At 35.3% G+C, this 27,037-nt stretch overlaps 1 pseudogene and 4 gene segments (V, D, J or C); all 5 read right to left on the reverse strand.

Moving 5' to 3' along the window:
* Nucleotides 1-6,066: 6,066 nt before the first annotated feature.
* On the reverse strand, nt 6,067-8,570 carry LOC130237603 (T cell receptor delta variable 1-like). The segment is given in 3 exon segments: nt 6,067-6,168; nt 8,115-8,422; nt 8,531-8,570. Coding segments are annotated over 3 exon segments (450 nt in total).
* A 1,080-nt stretch (nt 8,571-9,650) lies between these two features.
* On the reverse strand, nt 9,651-10,158 carry LOC130237611 (T cell receptor alpha variable 9-2-like). The segment is given in 2 exon segments: nt 9,651-9,988; nt 10,107-10,158. Coding segments are annotated over 2 exon segments (390 nt in total).
* Nucleotides 10,159-10,587: 429 nt separating this feature from the next.
* On the reverse strand, nt 10,588-11,070 carry LOC130237618 (T cell receptor alpha variable 17-like). The segment is given in 2 exon segments: nt 10,588-10,919; nt 11,031-11,070. Coding segments are annotated over 2 exon segments (372 nt in total).
* A 2,346-nt stretch (nt 11,071-13,416) lies between these two features.
* Nucleotides 13,417-13,930, reverse strand: LOC130237626 (T cell receptor alpha variable 13-2-like). The segment is given in 2 exon segments: nt 13,417-13,781; nt 13,882-13,930. Coding segments are annotated over 2 exon segments (414 nt in total).
* Nucleotides 13,931-16,857: 2,927 nt separating this feature from the next.
* Nucleotides 16,858-17,410, reverse strand: LOC130237635 (T cell receptor alpha variable 18-like; annotated as a pseudogene).
* Nucleotides 17,411-27,037: the final 9,627 nt, after the last annotated feature.

A 27,037-nucleotide genomic window follows, 5' to 3' on the forward strand; every position in this document is an offset into this window, starting at 1 on the left:
ATAAATCAGAGAAATCTATTCATTTTTGTTGATAATGCTTAATCTGTGCTGTTTTCTTGTTGAGTTTTTTTTTTTATATGGACTGTCCAGGAATTGTCAAAAGTAGCAGCACTACTAGGGAAGACAATATGAATGGTATGTTTGGTAACTAGTTTAGCGTTAATTTTTTTGGCGAAGGAAGGGACTTCATATGAACAGAAATACGTGTAGCCTTTTGATATTGTGAAAACAAAATAACAATAATAAAAAATGTAATATAGGAATAACTGCAGTAATTGCATTCACAGCATATTATACGACATGAGCAAGAAATTAAAGTCTTTGACAACAATATCCTAATGTTTGAAATATTATGTTATTGTTTGTACTCTTATTGTCCGAAGTCAAATAACATCGTTTCTGTTAAAGCAGAAAAGATATTTGAATAGAAATGTCATTTGTGAAATTAGCTTGCACCAAAGCATTTTGAACAAAAGGTGGTGCTGTTGACCTTTTTTCTTTTAAACTCAAACGCTGAATTTCATTAATTGCAGTTACAGTAAGATTGGTACTTAAGCAAAAATCTTATCGTTTCTGTTCCCTTATATAAGTTTTGAATAGTTTTTGTCTTTCTAATAATAATAATAAAAAATCCCTTGAAAGAATAGTTAAACCACAATTAAAATGTGCTCACCATTTGTCCACCTTCCAATTCCAAATGTTTGTGTTTTTATTATGATGAACAAACAAGAAAACGATATGATGAAAAACAAAGCAATAGCCATTGACAACCATAATTATGATCCATGAAAAACACGTACTTTGGCTATCACTTTCTTTTAAATCTTTTTTTGAGTGTCCGTGCAGTTGTGTTTACATGCAGTTCTGCACTGCACACATACAGTGCTCAGTATATATATATATATATATATGAGTACACTCCCCACAAATCTCTAATTTAAATGAATATTTTCTATAAGATGCTTTTATAATATTATATTTGTGCATATACATTAGCTTAGTCTGTACTGAAGCCAAATCTGGAGCTAATCTAACAAAGCAACTTACAATAATGGGACAAAAATTAGTAGCCCAAATTTATTTTAGGGAAAAATATGAAATAAAATGTTCAAAAATAGCAAAAATCAAGAGAAACAAAAAATATAAAAAAAAAAAACTTGAAATGTTGCAGTTTGTAATTGTTTTTGCAAAGTTTTGCATGAATTTAAATGTATTATCTTTCAATTACTAAAGCTGTTCTGTGACTGAAATATTATTTTTAATATATATCTGTTTAATCTATTTTGTTCAAATGCACCAAAAACATTGCCTATATTCACTGAGAAATTGATAAAAATATACATTGTCATAATGGGGTGCACTCGTATGCTGAGCACTGTATTTATCAGCGACTGTAGAAACGTTCAAGAAGAACCTATAGAAAACCTTTTTTAAAATATGTACAGTATAAATAAATGGTTCATTAAATAACCATTAGCTGCAAGGAAGGAACTCCCTGTCAAAATCTTTATTTTGTACACTGTAAATTGAAAATAATTTCAGTGAAATAAAGTCAACATGCTTTTACACAATTCTGAATAAAATACATTGTTTGATAATGCAGAATGTCCCTTGTACATAGTTTGTATGAGATACTTAAAGGCAGGACCAATATTTTCATATAATTTGTTTCATGCGGATTTCGGAAAGTATGGAAAGCTGAAATTAGAGCAGGGTTGTGAATAGGGCTGTGTGATTTGGGGAAATATCTAATTGCGATATTATTATTATTATTATTATTATTATTATTATTATTATTTTATTTTTATTATTTTTTTTTTTTGACATTTCGATTTGATTTGCTATTTTTTATTTTGTAGTCAAACTTCAGCTCAGTACTCTGTACCGTAGCTTTTTACTGCTAAAATGCAGTGAATGTTAGTTAAAAAGGGAACTGAAACATTTATTTAAATTTAATAAATTTTTAGTTTTTAAATATTCAGAAATCAAACCCTCATTTTTCTCTAGAGCAAACAGTAAACGCAAATAAAATGACTAAGTTTCTCTAAACAAGTTGAACTCAAATTAGGGAGATGGTTGAACTTATTATACAAACAAAAAAAATAATCATAAAAACACAGAACAATCAGCAAACTAACATGGCTGAATCAACTCTGAAATTGTACTTTGCTGTTGCTTGCTATTAGATTGAGTGTCACAAGCAATACTTTCAGTTGACTTTTTAGGAAGACACTCCTCATATAGTAGTGCATTATTGCATGCTGAAGTGCATTTTAGATGCTGGTTGTTGTATTTTCTCGTGCTGTGGCAACAATTTTTACAAATTATTTACACCCAAAATATTCCCCTATTACCGATGTCCTATTTTTCTTTGATTTTAATTAGTCTATTATTGCTTCTGAAGCAGAAAAACGCCATCATCTCACTCGTCTGCTCATTCCTGTTTGTTTGTTTGTTTGTTTTTTTTATTGTGGGTGTTCCGTATAGTAGATTGGGCAGAACAAAAGTGTGCTAGATAGACTATCACACACAGATGGCAGTCACTGATTTGCTCTGGGCGGGGGAAATTAAATAATGCATATATATTCCAAGTCGCAGCATCTTGCGTTGTTTTTTAGCAAATCACAACAAATCACACCGTGATTTGATTTCAAATAATCCCACAGCCCTAGTTGTGAATATTTTTTTTCCTGGATACCCACAGTGGGAATGAACCTGCTCAACACATATGGTAGCCCTCTCTTCTATACATTTTAAAGAGTCAAGCTTGTCATTGATTCTAGTGCTTAAAAGATGCCAAGCAACTTTGAAAGTCCTTATTTTGAACCACTTAATTTCGATCTCATTGATGGCACACAATATATATATATATATATATATATATATAATATATATATATTATATATATATATATATTATATATATATATATATATATACATTAGGCATGTGCCGGTATCACATTTTCATGCTGCGATTAATTGATTGAGCTTTTATCACGGTATACGGTATTATCACGATATTGTAATTTTACTAGAGAAACAGGTAAAAAAAAACACAAAAAACTTCAGTTTCGTCAACTTAGTAACTTTAATAACTTTTTAATTAACTAAAAGTACTTCAAACATTTAAATACAAATAAATATAAATAAAACAATACACAATATAAAAGTAAACTTGAGCAATTATATCAAAGTGAATGTGCAAAGGGAAACCGTCTTCGATCAGCAATCGTGGAATGAACTGCCAACTATTCCAGCATGTTTTATGCAGCAGATGCCTTTCCAGCCACAACCCAATATTGGAAATCACCCATACACACTCATTCACACACACTCATACACTACAGTCAATTTAGCTTATTCAATACACTATTCACTCAGCCTATATTCAATAATAAACATAACAAAAACTGCCTGCTAATGCATGGGTAAATCTTCAAAGGGAACAGTGTTACATTTTAACCTTTCACCTCATCCTGCTTGCTTTCACTATCTAAACAATGAAAACATAATATAAGTCAAATTTGTTTCATTTTGATATTTGATTTACACTGTCTCTTTTGCAGAATATCAGTTTTGATAACCAATAATGGCCATTATAACAGTATAACGTACATTAAATTTAAACGATAAAGGTAAGCAATCAGTCAATGTGCAGAATCAGTGTATGTGGTTACATAAATTAATATATTAGCTTATCTTTGCACTCAGCCAAAACCGTTAACTGAGAACAAGTGATTCAAAAGACATAAGAATTGTTAGATAGAGACAACAAGATGAATTCAATATCACGTTTAACAACTATAGTGAGATGAGATCACCCAGCAGATGAACTGTCTGACATGCACTATACTCTCACCTGGGGTTTATGCTTACCCGCTGAACTAGTGGCTGCAGCTCTGGGCAGAGAGTGTGTGGTCACGTGATTTGCGTTTTTAGCCGTGTACTAGAATGAACTTTTCAGAATCGCTAAATAAAACGGCGGCGTATTTCCCGCGATTTCTTTGCGCCTCCCTTGCGTTTCTTTTCTCTGACTCTCGACTATTTTGACAAATACACACAGACGACGCACGCTCACACGGAGTCCAAAATAGGAGTTTGTGATTGGGCCAGCCCAATGTCAATACCGAAAAGAGCCAATGGGCTGCAGTGTCACATGGACCGGCCCGGTCTGTCTGTCCGGGAAAAAAAGCATCTACTTTCAGAGAGTCACAGATCACAGCAGCGTCAATCAATAAGGCAGAAAAAATCGATAGGCTGCTAAGCCTTTTATGGGCCGATCAAATCATAAGACGATGATCAGCCCGGCCCAAAAAGTACGTCGGCCCACCAGGAAAGTGCCCGGTCTGCCAGAAGGCAAGTCCGCCCCTGCGTGTGAGGATTATAGTGCGGTGGCAGCGGTGGCTCCACTGCGTGCACACAGGGCTTCTACATGTGGGGATTGTTTACATCAGAGTGCGCATCAGTTCTGCGCAGCATATACGCAGTGTTTCTTCAAGCGGTTGATGGAAAATAAGCTAAGGCGCGTTCTAGGAATATAAATTCGGATCTATTATTTTTCACGGTATTTTGAAGTGCCCGCGATAAAAATATCGTGCATATTCATTACCGTGATTTATCGCATTACCGAATACCGGCACAAGCCTAATATATATATATATATATATATAATATATATATAATATATATATATATATATATATATATATATATATATAGATATATATATATATAATATATATATATATATATATATATAATTATATAGTGGTACTGATTTTGTACTTTAATGCTTTTTGTAAGCTGATGTTGATTATGGACTCCCAGGTGGAAGTGGCTTTCCCCACTGGTAGTTGTGATATTATGCACAGATTCTGGTATAGTAGGTTTAGGAAGAATCGTTCTGTCCCGTCTTGATTGAATGTATGAAGAACCACAGATGTTGAGCTGTCATGGCAACAATAGATTCTTTTCACATGGTGTCATGTCCAGTTTGACTCCACGCAGTGTCTCTGTACGTCCGCCTACACCAAACTACCCATAGAGAATTCACCCAGTCAGCTCTATATTTACTACAGATAAGGTTAGATGATGACTGCTAACTGCTTTTTTCTGTTGTCTGCATTCAAGGTGACATCTGACATAAAATAAAATAAAAAAACACTTACCGATCAACGAGATTTCAGCTTGAACCAAGAAAATGGGACTTTAAATGGAGATCTAAAGTGGTATTGTTTTGTGTTGCTGTCTTTACTGCAGATGAAGCTAGAATGTACTGTAGGTTACTTGTTAGCATATTTCAAATAAAGATTTCAGAGGTTTACACGGGGACAGCACATTTTAAAAGTCAAATTTTTATGTCCTGGAAAATAAGTTATAAATAAACTTGCGAGCGACATCCAATACCAGCCTTGTTCTGTGGACAGCTGAATCAAAAATACACTTATATTATTTCCATTTTATGCACTTGATCTATGTAAGGGCATTTTACATTAATGAACAGTGTTTGTCTATTTAAGATTTAGTTGGAATGAAATGGAATAACAATGTTGTGTGTGACTCTTACTAATGAAATGAAATCATTATGCAGATGATTTAAAAAAAAATCTGATTATGAAAAAACAGGACACTATTTTAATTTAAACAAAAAGAACCAAGCATGTAAGAATGGACCATTAAATAATTAATTAAACTGATCGGCTTTATAGACCACATATTTACCCGATAATATGAGAAGATTTATTAAAGAATTTTATTATTACCTATACAATTACCTATAATAGATAAAATAAGTTTATATCATAGTAGCATCAAAGTAAATATAAATCCATTATTGAGGAAATAAACTGAATTAATAAGTGAAATGTTTGAACATATATACTTAATAAAAAATTGCTTACTCCTATTCTTAATAACTTGGGGAAATGTAGTAATTTTCAAACTTAGAAAGCAGTTCAGTATTGAAAGGGAAACATTTGAACACGAACTCAATAATTTAATGGTCTTAAATCAAAGTATCCCATCCCATTCATTTAAAGGTAAAATGGAACCATCGACACACTGTGTTAGTGAAAGGTGAAAGTGAAGCGATTGTGAAAAGGGCTCATTAGCGCCAGCATCTCCTCTGTCTCCTCATCACCTCTAGTCGTTCTGTTTTTATTGTAGAACTGTTGGGGAGTTAACCTATTAAGAATTAATAGGCAAACTCATAAAATTAGATTGAATAAATTGTGTTTTGAGTCTTTTTTTTTCTATTTTTATTAATCATATTTTGGTTTGTGTGGGTTCAATCTGCATTATATTCCATTTGTAACGATACCTTCAGTGAGTCCTTAACATTTGACTATAGTCATGTAAACGCATGCAATGGAAAAAAAAACATGCTTTTTAAAATAAAAATAAATAAAATGTGAAAATTAAAATACCATTTCAAATTAAAACCAATATTCAGACACCTGGATTCAACAAACTGTAGGCAGTTTATGTATTAAATACATTGCATAAGTATGACCGTTTTATACTTATGATTCTGTAATGTTTTCAACATTTAATTAGAAAAATTGTATGGAGGATTTTTTTGGTGCAGTTGTTTTCATTATAGCTCATAATCGTTTCATTGTTTCAAAAAGTCAGAGGAAATTACTATGTATCATTTAATAATATACTTGTACATATGATGTTGTTTTTTTCCCTTAAATAATGTATACATCGTTTCCTCTAGGATTTTTTCCAGCTGTGGCGGCAGGCCTTTTACACAGATTTACCAACTAGCTATGGTGTTATTTCAGTGACAAATGTCGTGAGCGCAGTATTACAAATCGATCGCATTTTATGTAAAATTGAGCATATGAATCTCTTTTCTTGCACACCGATTTCCTCTGTTCGTGCACAAAACTTCTTGCACGCCCCTAAATACACACTGCTCAAGTGCAGATTTTCTTGTGCACTCTCAAATAAATGCTGCTGAAGTGTGATTTAGTGCGTTTATGTAACAATGATGTCTTCAATATTTATTATTGCTAGGAATATTTATGAATGTCTCCAATAGACCTACAGAGTGACATTAATGCATCCTGAAGTAAAGTAAAAACCGCTATAAACTCCAGCAAGATAAAGTCGCTGTATGCAGAGCCATAGACCTTTATCTATAAAGTATAATTATGGAAACTGTGTTCAGCCGTGTTTGCTGGCCTCACGCATCGTGCAGCTCTGTCAGTCAGTCATTCAGCATGTCACATACGATTGCAGAAAAGTTTGCGCTGTTATAATTCACTTAACTTTTAATACGTTTTGGTGCAATTATAACCTGCTATTGAGAAAAAAAAATGACTGAATGTTTTGAATAAGAAGCTGTAATGTAGCCGTGGCGGGAAGAATTTTGGTGTGGCACCCTGCCAAGGAAGAATACATGTAGCGGAAACCATGGTATATTAAACCAGTGCAATGGCTTTGTTTATAGCACTTTCGAAGGAAACGGTTATCCACTCTATCAAGTTGGATATCATGACTGGAGCAGTGAATAGGCATTTTTAAAATTTATAATATTATTATAATTTATATACACATCATGATTACAGTGCAGTGGTTGCCTCTCTTTTTTATTATTTTACTATTACTGTTTTTTTTTGTATCCCTGATAGTTCAGCCTGTGAAACCATGTACTCCTGTTTTATTTGTTTTAGCTTCAAAATAGAGAAGAAATATTTATCTGAATTGATTTATTTTTTTTAAAGAAAAATCAAGATCAGTAAATATTCCCCATATAGGCTTTGGACATGTTGATGCACTTACTGTAGCTGTGTGTAAATGATACTGTTTGCAGAGTCTTCCAGATATGAATGTCAGGGTTGAGATTTGAGCTTTTATTGTTGCTCAATCATTCTTGAAATTCCTCATCCATGCTGAAGAAAGATCCCTTCTGGAAACCAAACTAATACATCTTGGAAAATTGCATGCTTGCAGATACTAAAAATAGCCAACACAGAATCACAACATAAGCTGAGCACTTACCATTTCACATTGAAATATGTTTACATTTCAAATGCTCAGTCCCTCCTGACATGGTACATACAGTGGAAGAGTTTTTGTACAGTAAATGTGTGTTTCCTGTTACTGTGGGCCTCAAAGCACAAAAGTAAAGAGCAGAATCTGTAACGGCTGCAGACGACATCTCTAGACGAACACGTTTTTGTGCTTTGTGAAGTTGGATTGACAGGCGTGGATGAGGTGGAATGGCTTTTGTCACGTATTCAGAAGCTTCATCAATCATTATGAGAAACTCAGGTCTTGATCCAGTTTTTTGTTGGAACCAATACAAGCTGTCAATGGAGCCTTCATATGTGCATGAGAGTGTTATATTCGAATCCTCCATTAACAGTGTGGTGTCATTATCTGCTTTGATTTTATACCCAGTAGACTCACCTGCAATGAAATAGATTTAGCACATTGACATCCAAAGAAAAAAAAAAGGATATAGTGGTCATGTTACATAAGAACAGACAGTTAAAGCAGTTATAGCCAATTTCTTACCAAAGTAATTGAAAAGCATGAACAGACAGGGCAAAAGCATTGTTTTTTGTGTAGATTTCTTAAGAGCACTGATCCTCTCTGATCTGTGGAGGCATGGTGATGATGTTCTGTTTGGCAGTGACTTTCCTGTGTTAGCTCCACCCACTTATTTTCTTAAAAGCTTCACTCAGGCATCAAAAGTTCTCCTTTTTTTCCTTTGCAAAGTTAAATTTCATTTTTAAATAGTCAGCAAATGGTTAATTAGGTGTTTATCTATCTCTCTCTCTCTCTCTCTCTCTCTCTCTCTCTCTCTCTCTCTCTCTCTCTCTCTCTCTATATAGATAGATAGATAGATAGATAGATAGATAGATAGATAGATAGATAGATAGATTGTTGATTATGATCTATAATCCATAATCATAACTCCTGTATAGCAGTCCCACAACATTCTGACACTCGATAACACTCGAATACCCTGTCAGAAAAGTGTAGTGGCTGGGAATAAGCTTTTTACAGTGTCTGCTATAATGTTGTTTTTTGTGTGTTTACGTAGATGAATATGGCCACTGTGTAAATACACAGTATAGTTACGATCTTATTGCCACATTATATCGTTATGATAACATAATATATGCCTTCAGGGATTTCCTGAGGATAAATACCAAAAAATAAAGCAACTGGAAAAACTACAGCAGTCATGATCGTCTGAAATCATATGAAGCAAGAGATTGCGATGATGTGTGCAGGTGTTGTAGTGGTGTCTCATTTCTTAGGGGTAAATTTTGAAGCCCTTCCCCTTCACACTCTGCTTTAAGGGCCAAGGGGAAGGGGTAGGGGTACAAAAATAGAATTGGGATTGGGCCTAGGTCTTTGTTTGGAGTAGGGTAATATAAAAAACAATGGACACTTGTGGAATGTTTGTACAATTCACAAAAGCCAACTTGTTTCAGTCTGCTCTCACTTCTCACTCAGTGCAATTGGATGGGCCGAAAACGGGACCAATTTCAAGTAGGAAAATCATACTCAAGAATATTTAAGAATGTCAGCTGAAGAACTGCCAAAAATGTCATATTACTGCATTTTGTGAATCACTTTTTAAAAATTGAGATTCACCATGTATGTAGTGTTATACTGAATTTCTTTAGTTTTTGTACAGTGTAGTTGTGTTTCCTGTCACTGTGGGCTCCAGGGCACAGTAGTACACAGCCGAGTCTGACACCGCAGCAGAGGAGATCTCCAGATCCACACGTTTCTCACTGAAGTTGATGGACATATGTGGCTTAGGTGGAGAAGCTTCAATTGTAGTTTTAGTTGACCTCACAATCAGCAGCAGAAACTCTGGACTTGATCCAGGCGTCTGCCGGTACCAGTGGAACCTGTAGGGTGTTATATTAAATGTACAAGACAGAGTGATGTTGCTTTCTTCAGTTAAAACTACAGTTGTTCTCTCTGGTCTGATGACATTCCCATTTACTACACCTGCAAAGACATTAAAGAATGTAATTAAATAATGGATTATGCTTAGAATAAATGGAGAATTAAGTTTTTTATTTATTATAGTGATGTTCTTTAAAACAGTGTAAAATATTTGATTTACAGTACTTGCAGTAACTGAGGATAAAGATGAAAAATAATGAGATGAGGAACATGTTTCTGTAGTTTGAGGCTTCAAATGTCTGTATGAAGGAAAGTCAGTGTTGACTTCTTGATTTCTTCTGCTGAAGATGGCAAAGCCTCAAGCTCCGCCCACAGATTTCTCCTTTCTCATTAGACCATACAGGTACATACAGAATATGAATAAGCTTTTTCCTCTACAAACTAAAATGGTCAGTCTGATTTATCAAATCTTAGTACAACGGAATTGTACAGATATTGAATATTTCAAGCATTAGTTTGCCTCTCGTATCTCTATTATGAGATATTGTTAATGGCTGATGTCTCAGAGAATCAGCAAGCACTAGTAACTGTAGATATGTTTACAACTTTTAATGTTTAAAGTACTAGCTTTTAGAAAAACAGTGGTAACTTTTACAAGTTCAGGCTTCAAACTCTGCATTGTGCATCCTGATCCACATCATTCAGTTTTTGTTCAGTGTTTCTGTGTTTCCTGTCACTGTGGGCTCCAGCGCACAGTAGTAAAGAGCAGAATCCTCCATTTCTGTATGAAATATGCTCAAATTCATACGTTTGATTCCTTTTTCAGCCACAGCGAGCAGACGAAGCCTGGAGTGAGACTGATTGTTGCTCTCAGTGTGAAAAATGATATTCTCAGGTTTAGATCCGGGATACTGACGATACCACTGCAAGTTGCGAATATTGCCCTTGTATTTGCAGGAAAATGTGGCATTTTTTCCAGCCAAAACGATCTGTTCTGTGGACAGTGATGATATCACTTCCTCACCAGCATTCTCTATTAAAACATTTAATTAATTAATCATCAAAAAGTTTGTTTATGAACCATATAAACAGTTGATTTATATGTGCTTTTAAAAGCTGTGCTATTCTCCTATTGACCACTCACCTTTAAAAAGAGTAAATGAAAGGAGAACCAGGAACAACATCATGAACACGAGACCTAAAAGGCTTTTTAGAATTGAAAATTAGTTTCCTCCTCAGTTTATATGTGCACTCTGCTTTGAGAATACTGAAATTTGAGCTCCACCTTCTGGCAAAACCGCTGCCTAACTGAGGCTGTCTGGTTTACTGTATGTTGTAAACAATTATTTGTTTTGTTAAATTTTACTAAAACAACCAAAATTATTCTACAGTAACAGGGTAGAACAATTTGAAATAAGTCTACAATTATAACCATATACTATTATTTAATGTGATAATATTCATGTAACTCGACCTGAATGAGTTTTACTGCCGGTTTGAGAAAACCCCCCACACCCACTCTGAACTGCTCTTCACGCCACCATTAACTCGTCCACCACCCTCGGTCTCTCCATACCTGCACTTAAGTTTAGTGAAGAGGATGTGAACCAGGTCTTCCGGTAACAGAAGAGGAATAAAGCACCAGGCCCAGATTTTATAACACCAGCCCGTTTAAAATCCTGTGCTGACCAACTGGCCCCCATCTTCACACTGATCTTCAACAGATCACTGGAGCTGTGTGAAGTGCCCTCCTGCTTCAAACACTCCATCATCATCCCCATCCCAAAGAAACCCAAACTTACAGGACTAAATGACTACAGACTGGTGGCGCTAACATCTGTGGTCATGAAGTCTTTTAAAGAAAACTAGTGCTGGCCAACCTGAAGGACATTACTGAACCCACTAAATTCTCATCCAATATCCGCACAATCAGCACTGGCGCCGCCCCCTAGGGGTTTGTCCTCCCCACTGCTCTTCTTCCTCTACACCAGGGGTAGGGAACCTATGGCTCGGGAGCCACATGTGGCTCTTTGACCAAAAATATGTGGCTCTCCAGCTGTCTCACTTCAATAATTTTCATTTATTCATTTTCTTTTCAGCATAGTCCCTTTATTAATCCGGGGTCACCACATCGGAATAAACCGCCAACTTATCCAGCATATGTTTAACGCAGCGGATGCCCTTCCAGCTGCAACCCATCTCTGGGAAACATCCACACTCATTCACACGCACTACGGACAATTTACTCTACCCAATTCACCTGTACCGCATATCTTTGGACTATGAGGGAAACCAGAGCAGCCGGAGGAAACCCACGCGAACACGGCTAGAAGTCCTCACCGAATTGGCATCTGACCCAGCCGAGGCTCGAACCAACGACCTTCTTCCTGTGAGGCGACAGCACTACCTACTGCGCCACCGCATCACCTCTTCAACAACGTTTTAAAGTTTAAAAAACTTTAACTGTCACTAGAAATCAGTTTCGTGTCTCAAATACAATTTTAATTCCCTTTATAATGTTTTTTTACAGCAAAATTAATCAGAACTCAATTTACAATAAAAGCGGTGCTGTGGATTAACTTGAATCGCGACACCAATAAAGGGCAAGCAACTTTATTTTTATGGTCACCTTGTGCGCGTAAATTTAAACCGCATTCATGAGTGGTGATGGCGAAAAAGAAAGATTCTAGAAATTGTCCTTCGTTTATGTATGCTTCATGTTTGTTTATTTTTGAGTTGTGGAGGGAAATAAATAAAGAAAGGATATAAGATACACCCTAATAGCTCTTTAAAAAAATTTATTTGCAAAAAAAAATCAGAACCTTTTTGCTGAAAAAAGGTTCCCAACCCCTGCTCTACACAAATGACTGCACTTTACAGGATTCCTCTGTCAAGCTCCTGAAGTTTGCAGACGACACTACATTTATTGGCCTCATTCAGAACGTTGATGAGTCTGCTTACAGACAGGAGGAGCTGGAGCTGGCTGTCTGGTGCAGTCACAACAACCTGTAGCTCAACACGCTCAAAACAGTGGAGATAATAGTGGACTTCAGGAGAAATCCCCCTGCTCTCCCTCCCACTGAACATCATGGACCGCATTGCGCCAGCAGTGGAGTCATTCAGGTTCCTGGGCACCACCATCTCTCAGGACCTGATGTGGGACACTCACCTTGACTCCATTGTCAAAAAAGCTCAACTAAGGCTGTACTTTTTTTCATCAGCTGAGGAAGTTCTTCCTCCCAAAGGAGCTGCTGAAACAGTTCTACACCTCCATCATTGAATCAGTCATCTGCACGTCAGTAACTGTCTGGTTTAGCTCAGCTACCAAATCTGACTTACACAGACTACGTCGAATAGTTCAGACTGAAAATGGAAAAAAGCAAATGCTTCAAGCACCAGTTAGCTTTATATTTAGAGGTTGTGCTTTTTTTTTTTAACAGATAATTTAATTTTTTTACACTACCATACAGGTTAAAAAACCATATCCCAACATGTGGTACAAGTTAAGTGTTCACTTTAAAAGTTTATTTTTAACTGTATAGTCTTCTGTCATGAATATAATTGCTCTTGCAGTTTTTGTACAGTGTAGTTGTGTTTCCTGTCACTGTGGGCCGCAGGGCACAGTAGTACACAGAAGAGTCTGTCACTTGTGTAGAAATGATGGTCAGATTCATATGTTTGACTGCTTTATCAGATGAAGCGGTTATGCGGTTCTTAGTTGTAGGCTTGTTCTCGAAGTAAAGAAATATATTTTCAGGTTTGGATCCGGGAAAATGATGGTACCACTGCAGATTCTGAACATTTCCAGAGTAGCTGCAGATCAGTGTAACAACATCTCCTTCCAAAACATGTTTCTCTTTGAAGAGTGGTCTTATCACTACTTCACCAGCATTCTCTATTAAAAAAACAATCATTAGAAAAATTGGTTTATGAACCATATAAACAGTTGATTTATGTGTCTTAAATCAGATGTTATATTTCTATTGATCACTCACCTTTAAAAAGAGTAAATATCAGGAGGGTCAGGAACAACATCATCAACATGAGACTTAAAGGACTTTAGAGTTGAGAATAAGTTTCCTCCTCTCTGACTCAGTTTATATGTGCACTCTGCTTTGAGAAGACTGAAATGTGAGCTCCACCTTCTGGCAAAACCTCTGCTTAACAGGGACTGGCTGATATTGTAAAAACGTAATTTTTGAGTTGAACTTAACTTTAAAACGACCTAAATTATTATACAGCAATACAATAAACCAAATTCATGTCTAACTAGTTGTTGAGTCTTTACTTGATGCATTTAAAACTAAACGTATAATCTTCGGTCATAATTATAATTCCTCTTGCAGTTTTTGTTCAGTGTAGTTGTGTTTCCTGTCACTGTGGGCACCAGGGCACAGTAGTACACAGCAGAGTCTGTCACTTGTGTAGAAATGATGGTCAGATTCATATGTTTGACTGCTTTATCAGATGCAGCGGTCATGCGGTTCTTAGTTGTAGGCATGTTCTCAAAGTAAAGAAAGATATTTTCAGGTCTGGATCCAGGAAAATGATGGTACCACTGCAAATTTTGAACACTTCCAGAGTAGCTGCAGATCAGTGTAATAACATCTCCTTCTAAAACGTGTTTCTCTTTGAAGAGTGGTCTTATCACTTCTTCACCAGCATTCTCTGTTTAAAGCAAACAATGATTTATTATTATTTAAGATGATTTTAATGTTAGATTGTCAACCTGTATAAATAATGTCCACAGTAATGATCAATTACTCACCTTTTAGAAGATAAAAAATAGTCAATACCAGGAGCAACATCATCACTAATAAGAGACTGTGACTTTGAGTCAAGTCGTTCACTCCAAGAGTATAACTGACTCAATGAGTTTCTGCTGTTTTTAAACAGTTGAACTAGTTGTTCTTGATTGTTCCTAGAGCTCCACCTCCTGGCTGAATGCATGTGAGATCATATTTACTACAATAACTCATTATTATGAGATGCAGCAAAAACTTTTTGTTACTCTTTTTTTTGTACTTAACAATCAGCCTGTTTAGTTTTACTTGTAAATAAAATGTTCCAGCAAGCTTGTGAATGTGCCTGTTCTTAGTTATAAGATTCAATAGATTTATTGAAAGCAGTAATCCTTTTTTTTTTTTTTTTTTTTTTTTTTTTTTACAATTTGATTATGTAATAGAAATAGGACATGCTTAATATTTCTGCAAAAATATTAAGAGTTGTGGTTAGTTAAAGTTATCAGGATTAACCTGTTCTTACTATATACGTGAGGAACTCGTTATTTTATTTCAAGAGTTCACACATTGCTGATGACGGATTATAAATCTATATGTTTGGCATGCTGTGCCAGGAGAGAGCCCAGAGCTCATCAGATCCTTTAGCCCAGGGCTCCCTCCCGTTTGCAGGGTGAGAGGGGAGTTTGAGCTCAGGTAGATCTCGAGAACTCCCCTGCTGTTTATAACTAATGACCGAATAGGAATCACTATGAAGAGATAACTGCTGACTTAGAGCAAATCTATGGTGGCAATTTGGATTAGTCAATTAACTTATGTCGCATGTCTTTGGATGGTGGGAGGAAACTGGGGGCCTGGGGGAAACCCACACGAGCATGGCTAGAACATTTAAACTCCACACAGAAATGTCGACTAGCCTGGTAAGGACTTGAACCAGTGACATTCTTGCAGTGAGGCAAAAGTGCTAACCACTGAGAAACTGCTGCTCCATCGAGGTAAAGGGAGGAGAAGGGGTGGAAGGGGGGATTTTTCAAGACTACGATAATTGAGGTAGGAAACTTTTTTTTTTTTATTTATATATATATATATATATATATATATATATATATATATATATATATATATATATATATATATATATATATATATATATATATATATATATATATATATATATATATATATAATTTATTTTTTAATTGATATTTTTTAATTGATATTTTTTTATAGTAAGTTGTGAATCGTACACTAGCTAATGCAGGTCTAGCCATGGCCAATAATAGGCACATGATCCTCTTGAAATTAGTTTGTAAATAAACTTTACCTAGAATTTCCTCCTTAAATTGTGTGGTCAATTTTGTAAATTTGATACTAACCTATCATATGCACAGTGTTTTTATACAGTAACCTGATGTCAAACGCTATCTGATTGTGATTAAATTAGGTTCAAAGGAATATTTTTTTTTTCTCCAGCCAGTCGATTCACATCATACTATTATCTTTAATTTATTGTATTAATTTAAGTTTTTTTTTTTTTTTTTCTAATGACCTTAAAAGAAATGCCTTTCTGTGCAGTGAAACATCAGTTTAAAAATTGATGCTACTCTGACTTGAGAACTGTGCTATTTCCATCTCTTTCCTCAAGCCCTCTGTTTTAGGCCTTCATTCACACAAGGTTCTTGAAAGTGGAAATTTCAATTGTTCTTTGTACAAAATAATAATAATAAAATAACCGTTTTTCTTTATATGTGGAGGACTTTTAAATCACCTAAAGATCTTTTTTTTCCACTTTCAAGAACATTTTGTGGAAATAAAAATGACCCTGGATGGATCTTTTAAGAGTCTTTTATTTTTTAAGAGTTTGGATCCTTTAGGTTTAGTTAACAACATATTTACTTTACAATGCTTTTAATGAGTTTTACACGCCATTCTGTTGTAGGCTTATCACTATTATATTTTTTACACAACTAAATATAACATGGAATAAAGCAAACTGGTTACTTTACATGTCTATTAGACCGTGTCTTTGTACTTGCCAAAGACAGTAGCCATAAAATAAACCAAACTATATAGAGTAGCTTTAAATGACCAATAATAAACAAGTTGATGGTGCTCTAATGTAGGCTGAAATTAAATAAGTTGGAGAAACAACACTATACAGCAAACAAAAGCAATGAAAGAAAAGACTGAGACACTGCCTGAAGATCCTCCCTCTTACTATAGAAATGTGATTTATGCAAGAAACAGGTTTTTGTAGAGTGTAGACCACTTTCCTGTCACTGTGGGCTGCAGGGCACAGTAGTAAACGGCAGAATCTGATACAGCAGCGTATGAGAGGATCAGATCCACACGTTTGTTGTTCTGGAGTTGGATGGACATATATGGGTGAGGTTGTTCAGCTTTGGTGACGTACTTGGAAGTTTCATCAATCAGCAGCAGAAACTCTGGTCTTGATCCAGGCGTCTGTCGGGTACCAGTGGAGACTGTAAGCTGATTCATCATATGTGCAGGACAGAGTGATGCTGCTTCCGTCAGTTACAACTACTGATGTTTGCTCTGGTCTAATAATATTCCCATTAGAGTCACCTGGAAAGACAATGCAACGGACTTGTTTAGACTAGATAAAATGAATTGTATTTTATTTAGTTTTTTTAGAGATATTTCTGTAATGTGGAGTAAAGTGTGTAGGACTAAAAGTACTTACAGTAGCTGAAGATAAAATGGATGAAAACCAACGTAATGAGTAACATCTTTCTGTAGTTTGAGTTGTCTTTCTGTAGCTTCTGTCAGTGTCTGTGTGAAGAAATGTTAATGTTGTCTGATTTCTGCTGAAGATAAAACATCAAGCTCCTCCCACTCATTCCTCCATTTCTATCAAACCACCCAAGTACATACAGATTATGAATAAGCTTTTAGTTTACAAACTAAAATGGTCAGTTGGTTTTATAAGATACAATGTTGCTTTCAAGATCAAAATTGCACTGGAATCATGCAGATATTGAATGTTTCAAGCATTAGTTTGCCTCTCATATCTGTATTATGAGGTAATGTTATTGCAATGGCTGATATTTCAGAGAATCGAGACACTAGGCCTGTCACTTTATCTTTTTTTGTTGTTGTACTATATATTTCACCAAAATATATTGTGATAAACAATATTATTGTCATTTTAAGGCCATTTTATGCCACTCATTATATAATTCTATATATTCACAATATAATAGTATCATAATGCAAGTACACTCTTCCAAAGAACACATAATATTTTATGCTTAAGAATATTTAATTGAATAATAGTCATTTTAACGATTTAATAATTAGGCATTGGAATCAGAATGTGAAAATGTGTATCCTTAACAAATAAATGTTAACAACAAAGTGCAAGGTAATAAGTAAATAATGCTGCAATATCTGCTACCAGATCTATTTTCAGTTGTCAGACACCCACATGAAAATATACCATAGTAATTTATAGTAAATACCGTAGTGTTTTTTTTTTTTTTTAACCATACTGACACCTCCAATAGAGATAGAGATGTTGCACAATCAGCTAAAATGTTGCAAGAATTGGTTTTTATGTATGGGTGATAAATATTGAATTACCAAAAATGATTGAGGTCATGTCCATGTGTTGTGCGATAAGTCGATATATTGATCATTGTGACAGGCCTACGAGAGACAATTACAGATTTGGCAAAAATATGCTGAAGTTTATTGTCCACTGGAGAGTGAGGTTTAAATTCTACATTGTGCATCCTGATCCACATCATTCAGTTTTTGTTCAGTGTTTCTGTGTTTCCTGTCACTGTGGGCTGCAGGGCACAGTAGTACACAGCAGAATCCTCCATTTCTGTATGAAATATGCTCAAATTCATACGTTTGATTCCTTTTTCAGCCACAGCGAGCAGACGAAGCTTTGAGTCTGACTGATTGTTGCTCTCAGTGTGATAAATGATATTCTCAGGTTTAGATCCGGGAAACTGACGATACCACTGCAAACTGTAAACATTGCCATTGTATTTGCAGGAAAGTGTGGCATTTTTTCCAGCCAAAACAATGTGTTCTGTGGACAGTGATGATATCACTTCTTCACCAGCATTCTCTATTAAAAAACAATCATTAAAAAAATGCAGTTTATAAACTATATATAAACAGTTGATTTATATGTTCTTTAAATCAGATGTTATATTTCTATTGATCACTCACCTTTAAAAAGAGTAAATATCAGGAGGACCAGGAACAACAACATCATCAACATGAGACTAAAAGGTCTTTAGAGTTGAGAATAGGTTTCCTCCTCTCTGACTATGATATTTATATGTGCACTCTGTTTTGAGAAGACTGAAATGTGAGCTCCACCTTCTGGCAAAACCTCTGCTTAACAGGGACTGGCTGATGTTGTAAAAACAATTTTTTTTGTATTAAATTTAACTTAAAACTACCTAAATTATTATACAGCAATACAATAAACCAATTCGATGTCTATCTAGTTCTAGTTTAGTGTTCACTTTATATGTTTAGTTTTAACTGTATCATCTTCTGTCATTCATTCATTTTCTTTTCGGCTTAGTCCCTTTATTAATCTGGGGTCGCCACAGCGGGTTGAACCGCCAACTTATCCAGCATATGTTTTACGCAGCGGATGCCCTTCCAGCTGCAACCCATCATTGTGAAACATCCATACACACTCATTCACACACATACACTATGGATAATTTAATTTACCCAATTCACATGTACTGTATGTGTTTGGACTGTGGGGGAATCCGGAGTACCTGGAGGAAACCCACGCAAACATGGGGAGAACATGAAAACTCTATACAGAACTGGCCAACTGACCCAGCCAGGGCTCGAACCCACGACCTTGCTGTGAGTCGATTGTGCTACCCACTGCACCACCGTGCTGCCATCATCTTCTGTCATAAATTTCTCTTGAAGTTTTTGTACAGTGTAGTTGTGTTTCCTGTCACTGTGGGCTCCAGGGCACAGTAGTACACAGCAGAGTCTGTCACTTGTGTAGAAATGATGGTCAGATTCATGTGTTTGACTGCTTTATCAGATGCAGCGGTCATGTGGTTCTTAGTTTGTGGCATGTTCTCAAAGTAAAGAAATATATTTTCAGGTGTGGATCCATGAAAATGATGATACCACTGCAAACTCTGAACATTTCCAGAGTAGCTGCAGATCAGTGTAACAACATCTCCTTCTAAAACGTGTTTCTCTTTGAAGAGTGGTCTTATCACTTCTTCACCAGCATTCTCTGTTTAAAGCAAACAATGATTTATTAATATTTAAGATGATCTTAATGTTAGATTGTCAACCTGTATAAATAATGTCCACAGTAATGATCAATTACTCACCTTTTAGAAGATAAAAAATAGTCAATACCAGGAGCAACATCATCACTAATAAGAGACTGTAACTTTGAGTCAAGACTTTCACTCCAAGAGTATAACTGACTCAATGAGTTTCTGCTGTTTTTAAACAGTTAAACTACTGTAGTTGTCCTTGATTGTTCCTATAGCTCCACCTCCTGGCAGAATGCATGAGATCACATTTGCTACAATAACTCATTATTATGAGATATTTTAGGTTATAGAGTTCAATAGGTTGCCTAATTTAATTATTAAACATAAAAATATTTAAGAGTTATAGTCAGTTTAACAAAGTTATCTGGATTATCCTGTTTTTTTCTCTATTCATAAAAGGAGCTCTTTCGTTTATTTAGAATTTCCCCCTTAAATTGTGTAGTCAATTTTGTATATTTGATACAGTTTTATGTGCATGGGTAATTGTTAAACAACGTGATGTCAAACACTATCTGATTATGATTTTTAAATTGGCTTCAAAGTAATGTACTTTTTTCTTTTCTCCAGCATGTTGATTTACGCCATACTATTATCTTTAATTTATTGTAAAAGTTTGTTTTCTTTCTACTATTGACCTTAAAAGAAACTGCCTGTACACTGGTTTAATTAATAATTTTTTTTTGATGCTACACTAACTTAAGCCAGTGCTATTTCTACACCTTTCCCCAAACCCTACGGTGTGGGCCTTCACATTCACGCAAGATTTTTGATAGTGGAAAAGATTGTTAGATGACTCAAATGTTTGTTTGCACAGAAAAATTTTCATAAAATAATAATTAATTAGGGGTGTCAAAATTAATTCTTTCTTCGGTGCAACGCGATGCAGACACGGGCAGTTCGGTATAAGTTCAGTAATAGATCCTAGCTGGTTATTACGTATTATGACATTTTATCTCATATGCAACGCTATATTATGGTAGCTTACTATGGCAAGAGAGGTGAGCGCGAGTAATTAAAACGCTCCAACTACTTAAACACAGAAACTGTGCACAATTCACTGCATGTGTGTTTGCTGGACAGTCTCTGACACTGAAGTTACAGCAGATGCCCCTATTTCACTGCAATGGAGATAATGAAAGCTGTAAACTCCATTTCTCTCTCTCATTCACTGTGGACCTTTACCTGCTGGTGGGAGGTAACGTTTCCTCTTCTCTCCGCTGTTATAGCGATACTTGTGGATCCAGACACTATCGTCTCTTCAGAGAGTGAGTTTTCACCACCACGTCTATCATGCATAAGCTCTAATCGCCTCTGCTGTTTTTCATTGTCACTCAACTGTGAACAGTGCCAGAGAGTTAGAGCCAATCTCAGCCTTTTCTGTTGAGCGCGTGACCAGTCATAGGCGTTTAATAACTTGCTCGACAAAGCTCAAAAAGCAAGCTGGATAATATGTACATTTGTTTATCTACTTTAAATGCTCATGTTGTTCTGTGCATGTCCTTGAGTTTTGTTTGATGCAGAGTGTTTTCTTTGAGCTGGTAAAATTAAGGGTACAGTTCATAAATTTGACTGTTTGTATTAAAGGACAAAATTGTTTTACAAATACATATGAAATGTATTTATAAATGATACATTATAATACAAGAGTTGTAGTACTGTGTGCCTGAGCTTTTCTGTCACGTTCTGCAGACGAGGTGAAAGGTAGGATCCATGTGCAGTTTGAGACATTATTCATGAAAAAACATTCAAAAATATCTAAAATGGGTACAAACTCTGGTACAAAACAGGAACATACACCATTTTGTCATGATCGTATTATATTTTTCACACATTTAAATATAACACAGAATAAAACACTGATTGCTTTACATATTTATTATTACATATGTTAGACAGCCTTGCTAAAGATAATAGCTAAAAAATATAGAGTAGCTTTAAATGACCAATAACTAACAAGTCAATGGTGCTCTAAAGCTTGCTGAAATGAAATAAGTTGGAGAAACACAACACTATACAGCAAACAAAAGCAAACAGTGTTGCAAAAAGCAACACTACAGCAAACAAAACCCTACAGAAAAAGGGTTTCTGTAGAGTGTAGACCGCTTTCCTGTCACTGTGGGCTGCAGGGCACAGTAGTAAATGGCAGAATCTGATACAGCAGTGATGAGAGGATCAGATCCACACGTTTGTTGTTCTGGAGTTGGATGGACATATGTGGGTAAGGTTGTTCTGCTTTGGTGAAGTACTTGGAAGTTTCATCAATCAGCAGCAGAAACTCTGGTCTTGATCCAGGCGTCTGTCGGTACCAGTGGAGACTGTAAGCTGATTCATCATATGTGCAGGACAGAGTGATGCTGTTTCCGTCAGTTACAACTACTGATGTTTGCTCTGGTCTAATGATATTCCCATTAGACTCACCTGGAAAGATAATGCAATGGACTTGTTTAGATGAAATAAATTTAGTGATATTTTTGGAATGTGGATTAAAGTGTGTAGGACTAAAAGTACTTACAATAGCTGAGAATAAAACAGATGAAAGCCAACGTAATGAGTAACATCTTTCTGTACTTTGAGTTAAAGTTTCCGTCTGTGTGAAGGAAAGTCAGTGTTATCTTTTTATTTCTTCTGCTGAAGATAACCTCAAGCAGCTCCTCCCACTCGTCTCCTTTCTCATTAGGCCATACAAGTACACAGAATATGATTAAGCTTTTAGTCTACAAATTAAAAATGGTCAGTCATTTATCTCACATTATATTAAAATGGCAATGGAATCATGCAGATATTAAGTGTTTCAAGCATTAGTTTGCGTCTCATGTCTGTATTATGAGATAACCTGTTGTTGTTCATGGCTGATATTTCAAAGAATTGAGACCGTTTTGGGAAACTCTTAATATGCAGAAGTTGAATTTCCACTTGAGTGAGACTTTTAAAATTTGCACTGTGCATCATGATCCACATCATTCAGTTTTTGTACAGTGTATTTGTGTTTCCTGTCACTGTGGGCACCAGGGCACAGTAGTACACAGCAGAGTCTGTCACTTGTGTAGAAATGATGGTCAGATTCATATGTTTGACTGCTTTATCTGATGCAGCGGTCATGCGGTTCTTAGTTTGTGGCATGTTCTCAAAGTAAAGAAATATATTTTCAGGTCTGGATCCAGGAAAATGACGGTACCACTGCAGATTCTGAACATTTCCAGAGTAGCTGCAGATCAGTGTAACAACATCTCCGTCTAAAACATGTTTCTCTTTGAAAAGGGGTCTTATCACTTCTTCACCAGCATTCTCTATTAAAAAAACAATCATTAGAAAAATTGGTTTATGAACCATATAAACAGTTGATTTATATGTGTCTTAAATCAGATGTTATATTTCTATTGATCACTCACCTTTAAAAAGAGTAAATATCAGGAGGGTCAGGAACAACATCATCAACATGAGACTAAAGACTTTAGAGTTGAGAATAAGTTTCCTCCTCTCTGACTCCGTTTATATGTGCACTCTGTTTTGAGAAGACTGAAATGTGAGCTCCACCTTCTGGCAAAACCTCTGCTTAACTGGGACTGACTGATATTGTAAAAAAAATCTATAAAATATTAAGTTAACTTAAAACTACCTAAATTATTATACACCAATACAACAAACCAATTTGATGTCTATCTAGTACTAGTTAAGTGTTCACTTTAAACATTTAGTTTTAACTGTATAGTCTTCTGTCATGAATATAATTGCTCTTGCAGTTTTTGTACAGTGTAGTTGTGTTTCCTGTCACTGTGGGCCGCAGGGCACAGTAGTACACAGCAGAGTCTGTCACTTGTGTAGAAATGATGGTCAGATTCATGTGTTTGACTGCTTTATCAGATGAAGCGGTCATGCGGCCCTCAGTTTGTGGCATGTTCTCAAAGTAAAGAAATATATTTACAGGTTTGGATCCAGGAAACTGATGATACCACTGCAGATTCAGAACATTTCCAGAGTAGCTGCAGATCAGTGTAACAACATCTCCTTCCAAAACATGTTTCTCTTTGAAAAGGGGTGTTATCACTTCTTCACCAGCATTCTCTGTTAATAATAATAATAATAATAATAATATTAATTACTGAATAATAATATTAATAGACTAATTCAGATTGCCAAGAAGGAAAAAAAATGAATTTCTCACCTCTTAGAAGAGAAATTGTAATAAATACCAGGAGCAGCAACATCATGCATCAGGCAGGGACTTTGAGAGTAAAAAAAAATGCTGTTCACTCCTGCAGGACAGCTCTACTTTAGAACACTGGAACTAAAATTTGTAGAGCTCCACCTTCTGGCAAAATGAAACACAGAATCAAGAATATAATGATTGCTGCAGTGTAATCTATTAGTCGTTACAAATAGGATCTCGCTCTCTGTCGCTTTTGGCAGTTTGTTGTAGATGTTGGCTTTAATGAAATGAAAAATTATGTGGCATGTTTTTGGCAGTGGAAACATGACAGAAAATACAGTTAGCTCTTTAGGATGTTTTGGTCATGATTTGGTAAACCAATATCTATTCCTCATTCTGCAATGTGGCAATAAGCTCTTTTTTTGTAATTGTTTAGAACTTTATTTAGCTATGGTGGAATTGACTAGGAATAATAAACTGCAGACAAGGACAATGGACGTGAACGAGAGTGCAAATCTCAGGGGAAATTAGGGACAATGGCTGCATTTGCGTTAATGAATGGGGCTGCACAATATATCGTTTCAGCATTCACATCGCAAATGTGTGTCTGCAATAGTCACTTCGCAGGTTGAGATAATAGTTGATGAGCACAACAGTTTAGAATACATGAGATTTATGGAGTCATTGTAAAGTATAACCATAACAGTGCAAAACTTAACCATTTGCATTTGTTTTAAAGGCATTTCAATAGTTTAAAATAAGGCTGCACAATATATCGTTTTAGCATTGACATCGCATTTGATCATTTGCAATAGTTAAATTACACAATATATGCAATGTTAGATAGGCCTGTCACAATATCTTTTTTGTTTGTTGTACAATATATTGCACTAAAATATATTGCCATAAGCTATATTATTGTCATTTTAAGACCATTTTGTGCCAGAATGACAAAATAATCTCATCACAATGCAAGTACACTCTTCCAAAAAACACATTTTATTTTTAAAAATATTGAATTTAATAATAGTCATTTTAACAATATAATGATTAGGCATTGGAGTCAGAATGTTAAAACGCAAATCCTAAATAAATAATAATTGTTAAGAAAAAAGTGCAAGGTAAAAAGTAACTGAGGCTGTGATATCTGCTACTAGATCTATTTTCAGTTGTCAGACACCCACATAAAAAATATACTATAGTAATTTATAATAAATACTATAGTGTTTTTTTTTTTTTTTTTTAACTATAACTATAACTATACTATTAACTATACTGAGACTGACACATCCAATAGAGATAAAAATGTTGCACAATCAGCTAAAATGTTGCTAGAATTTTATTTTTTATTTTTTATGTCGAGGTGATGTATATTGCATTACCAAAAATGATTGAGGGTAGTCTATGTGTTGTGTGTTGATTTTAAATCAACATTTAATTTTTATTTCAGCTAGAATAAAAGTTTAAATTTTTTATTTTTATTTTTTTAACTAATTTTAGGTCACAATTTTAACCCCTTTAAGCTATATTGCTTTTTGGTAGTCTACAGAACAAACTATTGTTATACAGTAACTTGCCTAATTACCCTAACCTGCCTAGTTAACCTGATTAACCTAGTTAAGCCTTTAAATGTTACTTTAAGCTGTATAGAAGTGTCTTGAAAAATATGTAGTCAAATATTATTTACTGTCATCATGGCAAAGATAAAATAAGTCAGTTATTAGAAATGAGTTATTAACTATTATATTTAGAAATTTGAAAATACCAGTAAACTGACTACTTTGCATATATAATATACAATATACAATAAGCATTTTAAAATGGTATTTAACAGTATTTAAAGAATTGGTCTTTAAAAGTATTTTTTTAATGGCAGCACTGGGAAAATATTCTGTTAAAACAGTTATTTGTAAGAGTGTATTTTTGTTGTATGGCATCATTTGTGAAATCTGACAGTTGACAGCATTTTTGTACAGTGTTTCTATGTTTCCTGTCACTGTGGGCTGCAGGGCACAATAGTAAAGAGCCGAATTCTCCATTTTTGTAAAATATATGCTCAAATTCATAAGTTTCTGTCCCTTATCAGCCACAGCAAAAAGACGAAGCTTGGAGTTGGACTGATTGTTGCTCTCAGTGTGAAGAATGATATTCTCAGTTTTGGATCCAGGATACTGACGATACCACTGCAAGTTTTGAACATAACCACTGTAATTGCAGGAAAGGGTGGCATTTTTTCCTTCAGTGATGTATTGCTTTGTGGATAGTGCCGATATCACTTCTTCACCAGAATTCTCTGTTTTAAAAAGAAAAAAGTAAAATCATGAAAACTGACACTTTATAACAGAGACAATATAACAGTATAATACTGACAATATAACAGAGTCGTATGCATTATTCTAGTTTGTAAATATTGTTATAAATATCTTACCTTTCAGAGAACAGAATATTACGATGACCAAGTGAAACTTCATGATGCACCACTGAGAAATATGTGGTAAAAAGTGTTCTGAGTGACTTCCATTCTCCAACTCCTCTTATATCTGTGTGTCAAGAGCGTCACCTTCTGGCAGAATGTTAAATTGTGATTCATATTGTATCGTAGGCTAAACTGGTTTTTGCACAGTGTAGTTGTGTTTCCTGTCACTGTGGGCTCCAGGGCACAGTAGTACACAGCAGAGTCTGACACTGCTGCTGAGGAGATCTCCAGATCCACACGTTTCTCACTGAAGTTGATGGACATATGTGGCTGAGGTGGAGTAGCTGCAACTTTAGTTTTAGTAGACCTCACAATCAGCAACAGAAACTCTGGTCTTGATCCAGGCGTCTGCCGGTACCAGTGGAGACTGTAGGGTGTTATATTAAATGTACAAGACAGAGTGATGTTGCTTTCTTCAGTTAAAACTACAGATGTTCTCTCTGGCCTGATGACATTCCCATTAGAGTCACCTGGAAAGAA

The sequence above is a fragment of the Danio aesculapii genome, chromosome 2 (assembly GCF_903798145.1).
Source record: "Danio aesculapii chromosome 2, fDanAes4.1, whole genome shotgun sequence".
Classification (NCBI taxonomy): domain Eukaryota; kingdom Metazoa; phylum Chordata; class Actinopteri; order Cypriniformes; family Danionidae; genus Danio; species Danio aesculapii.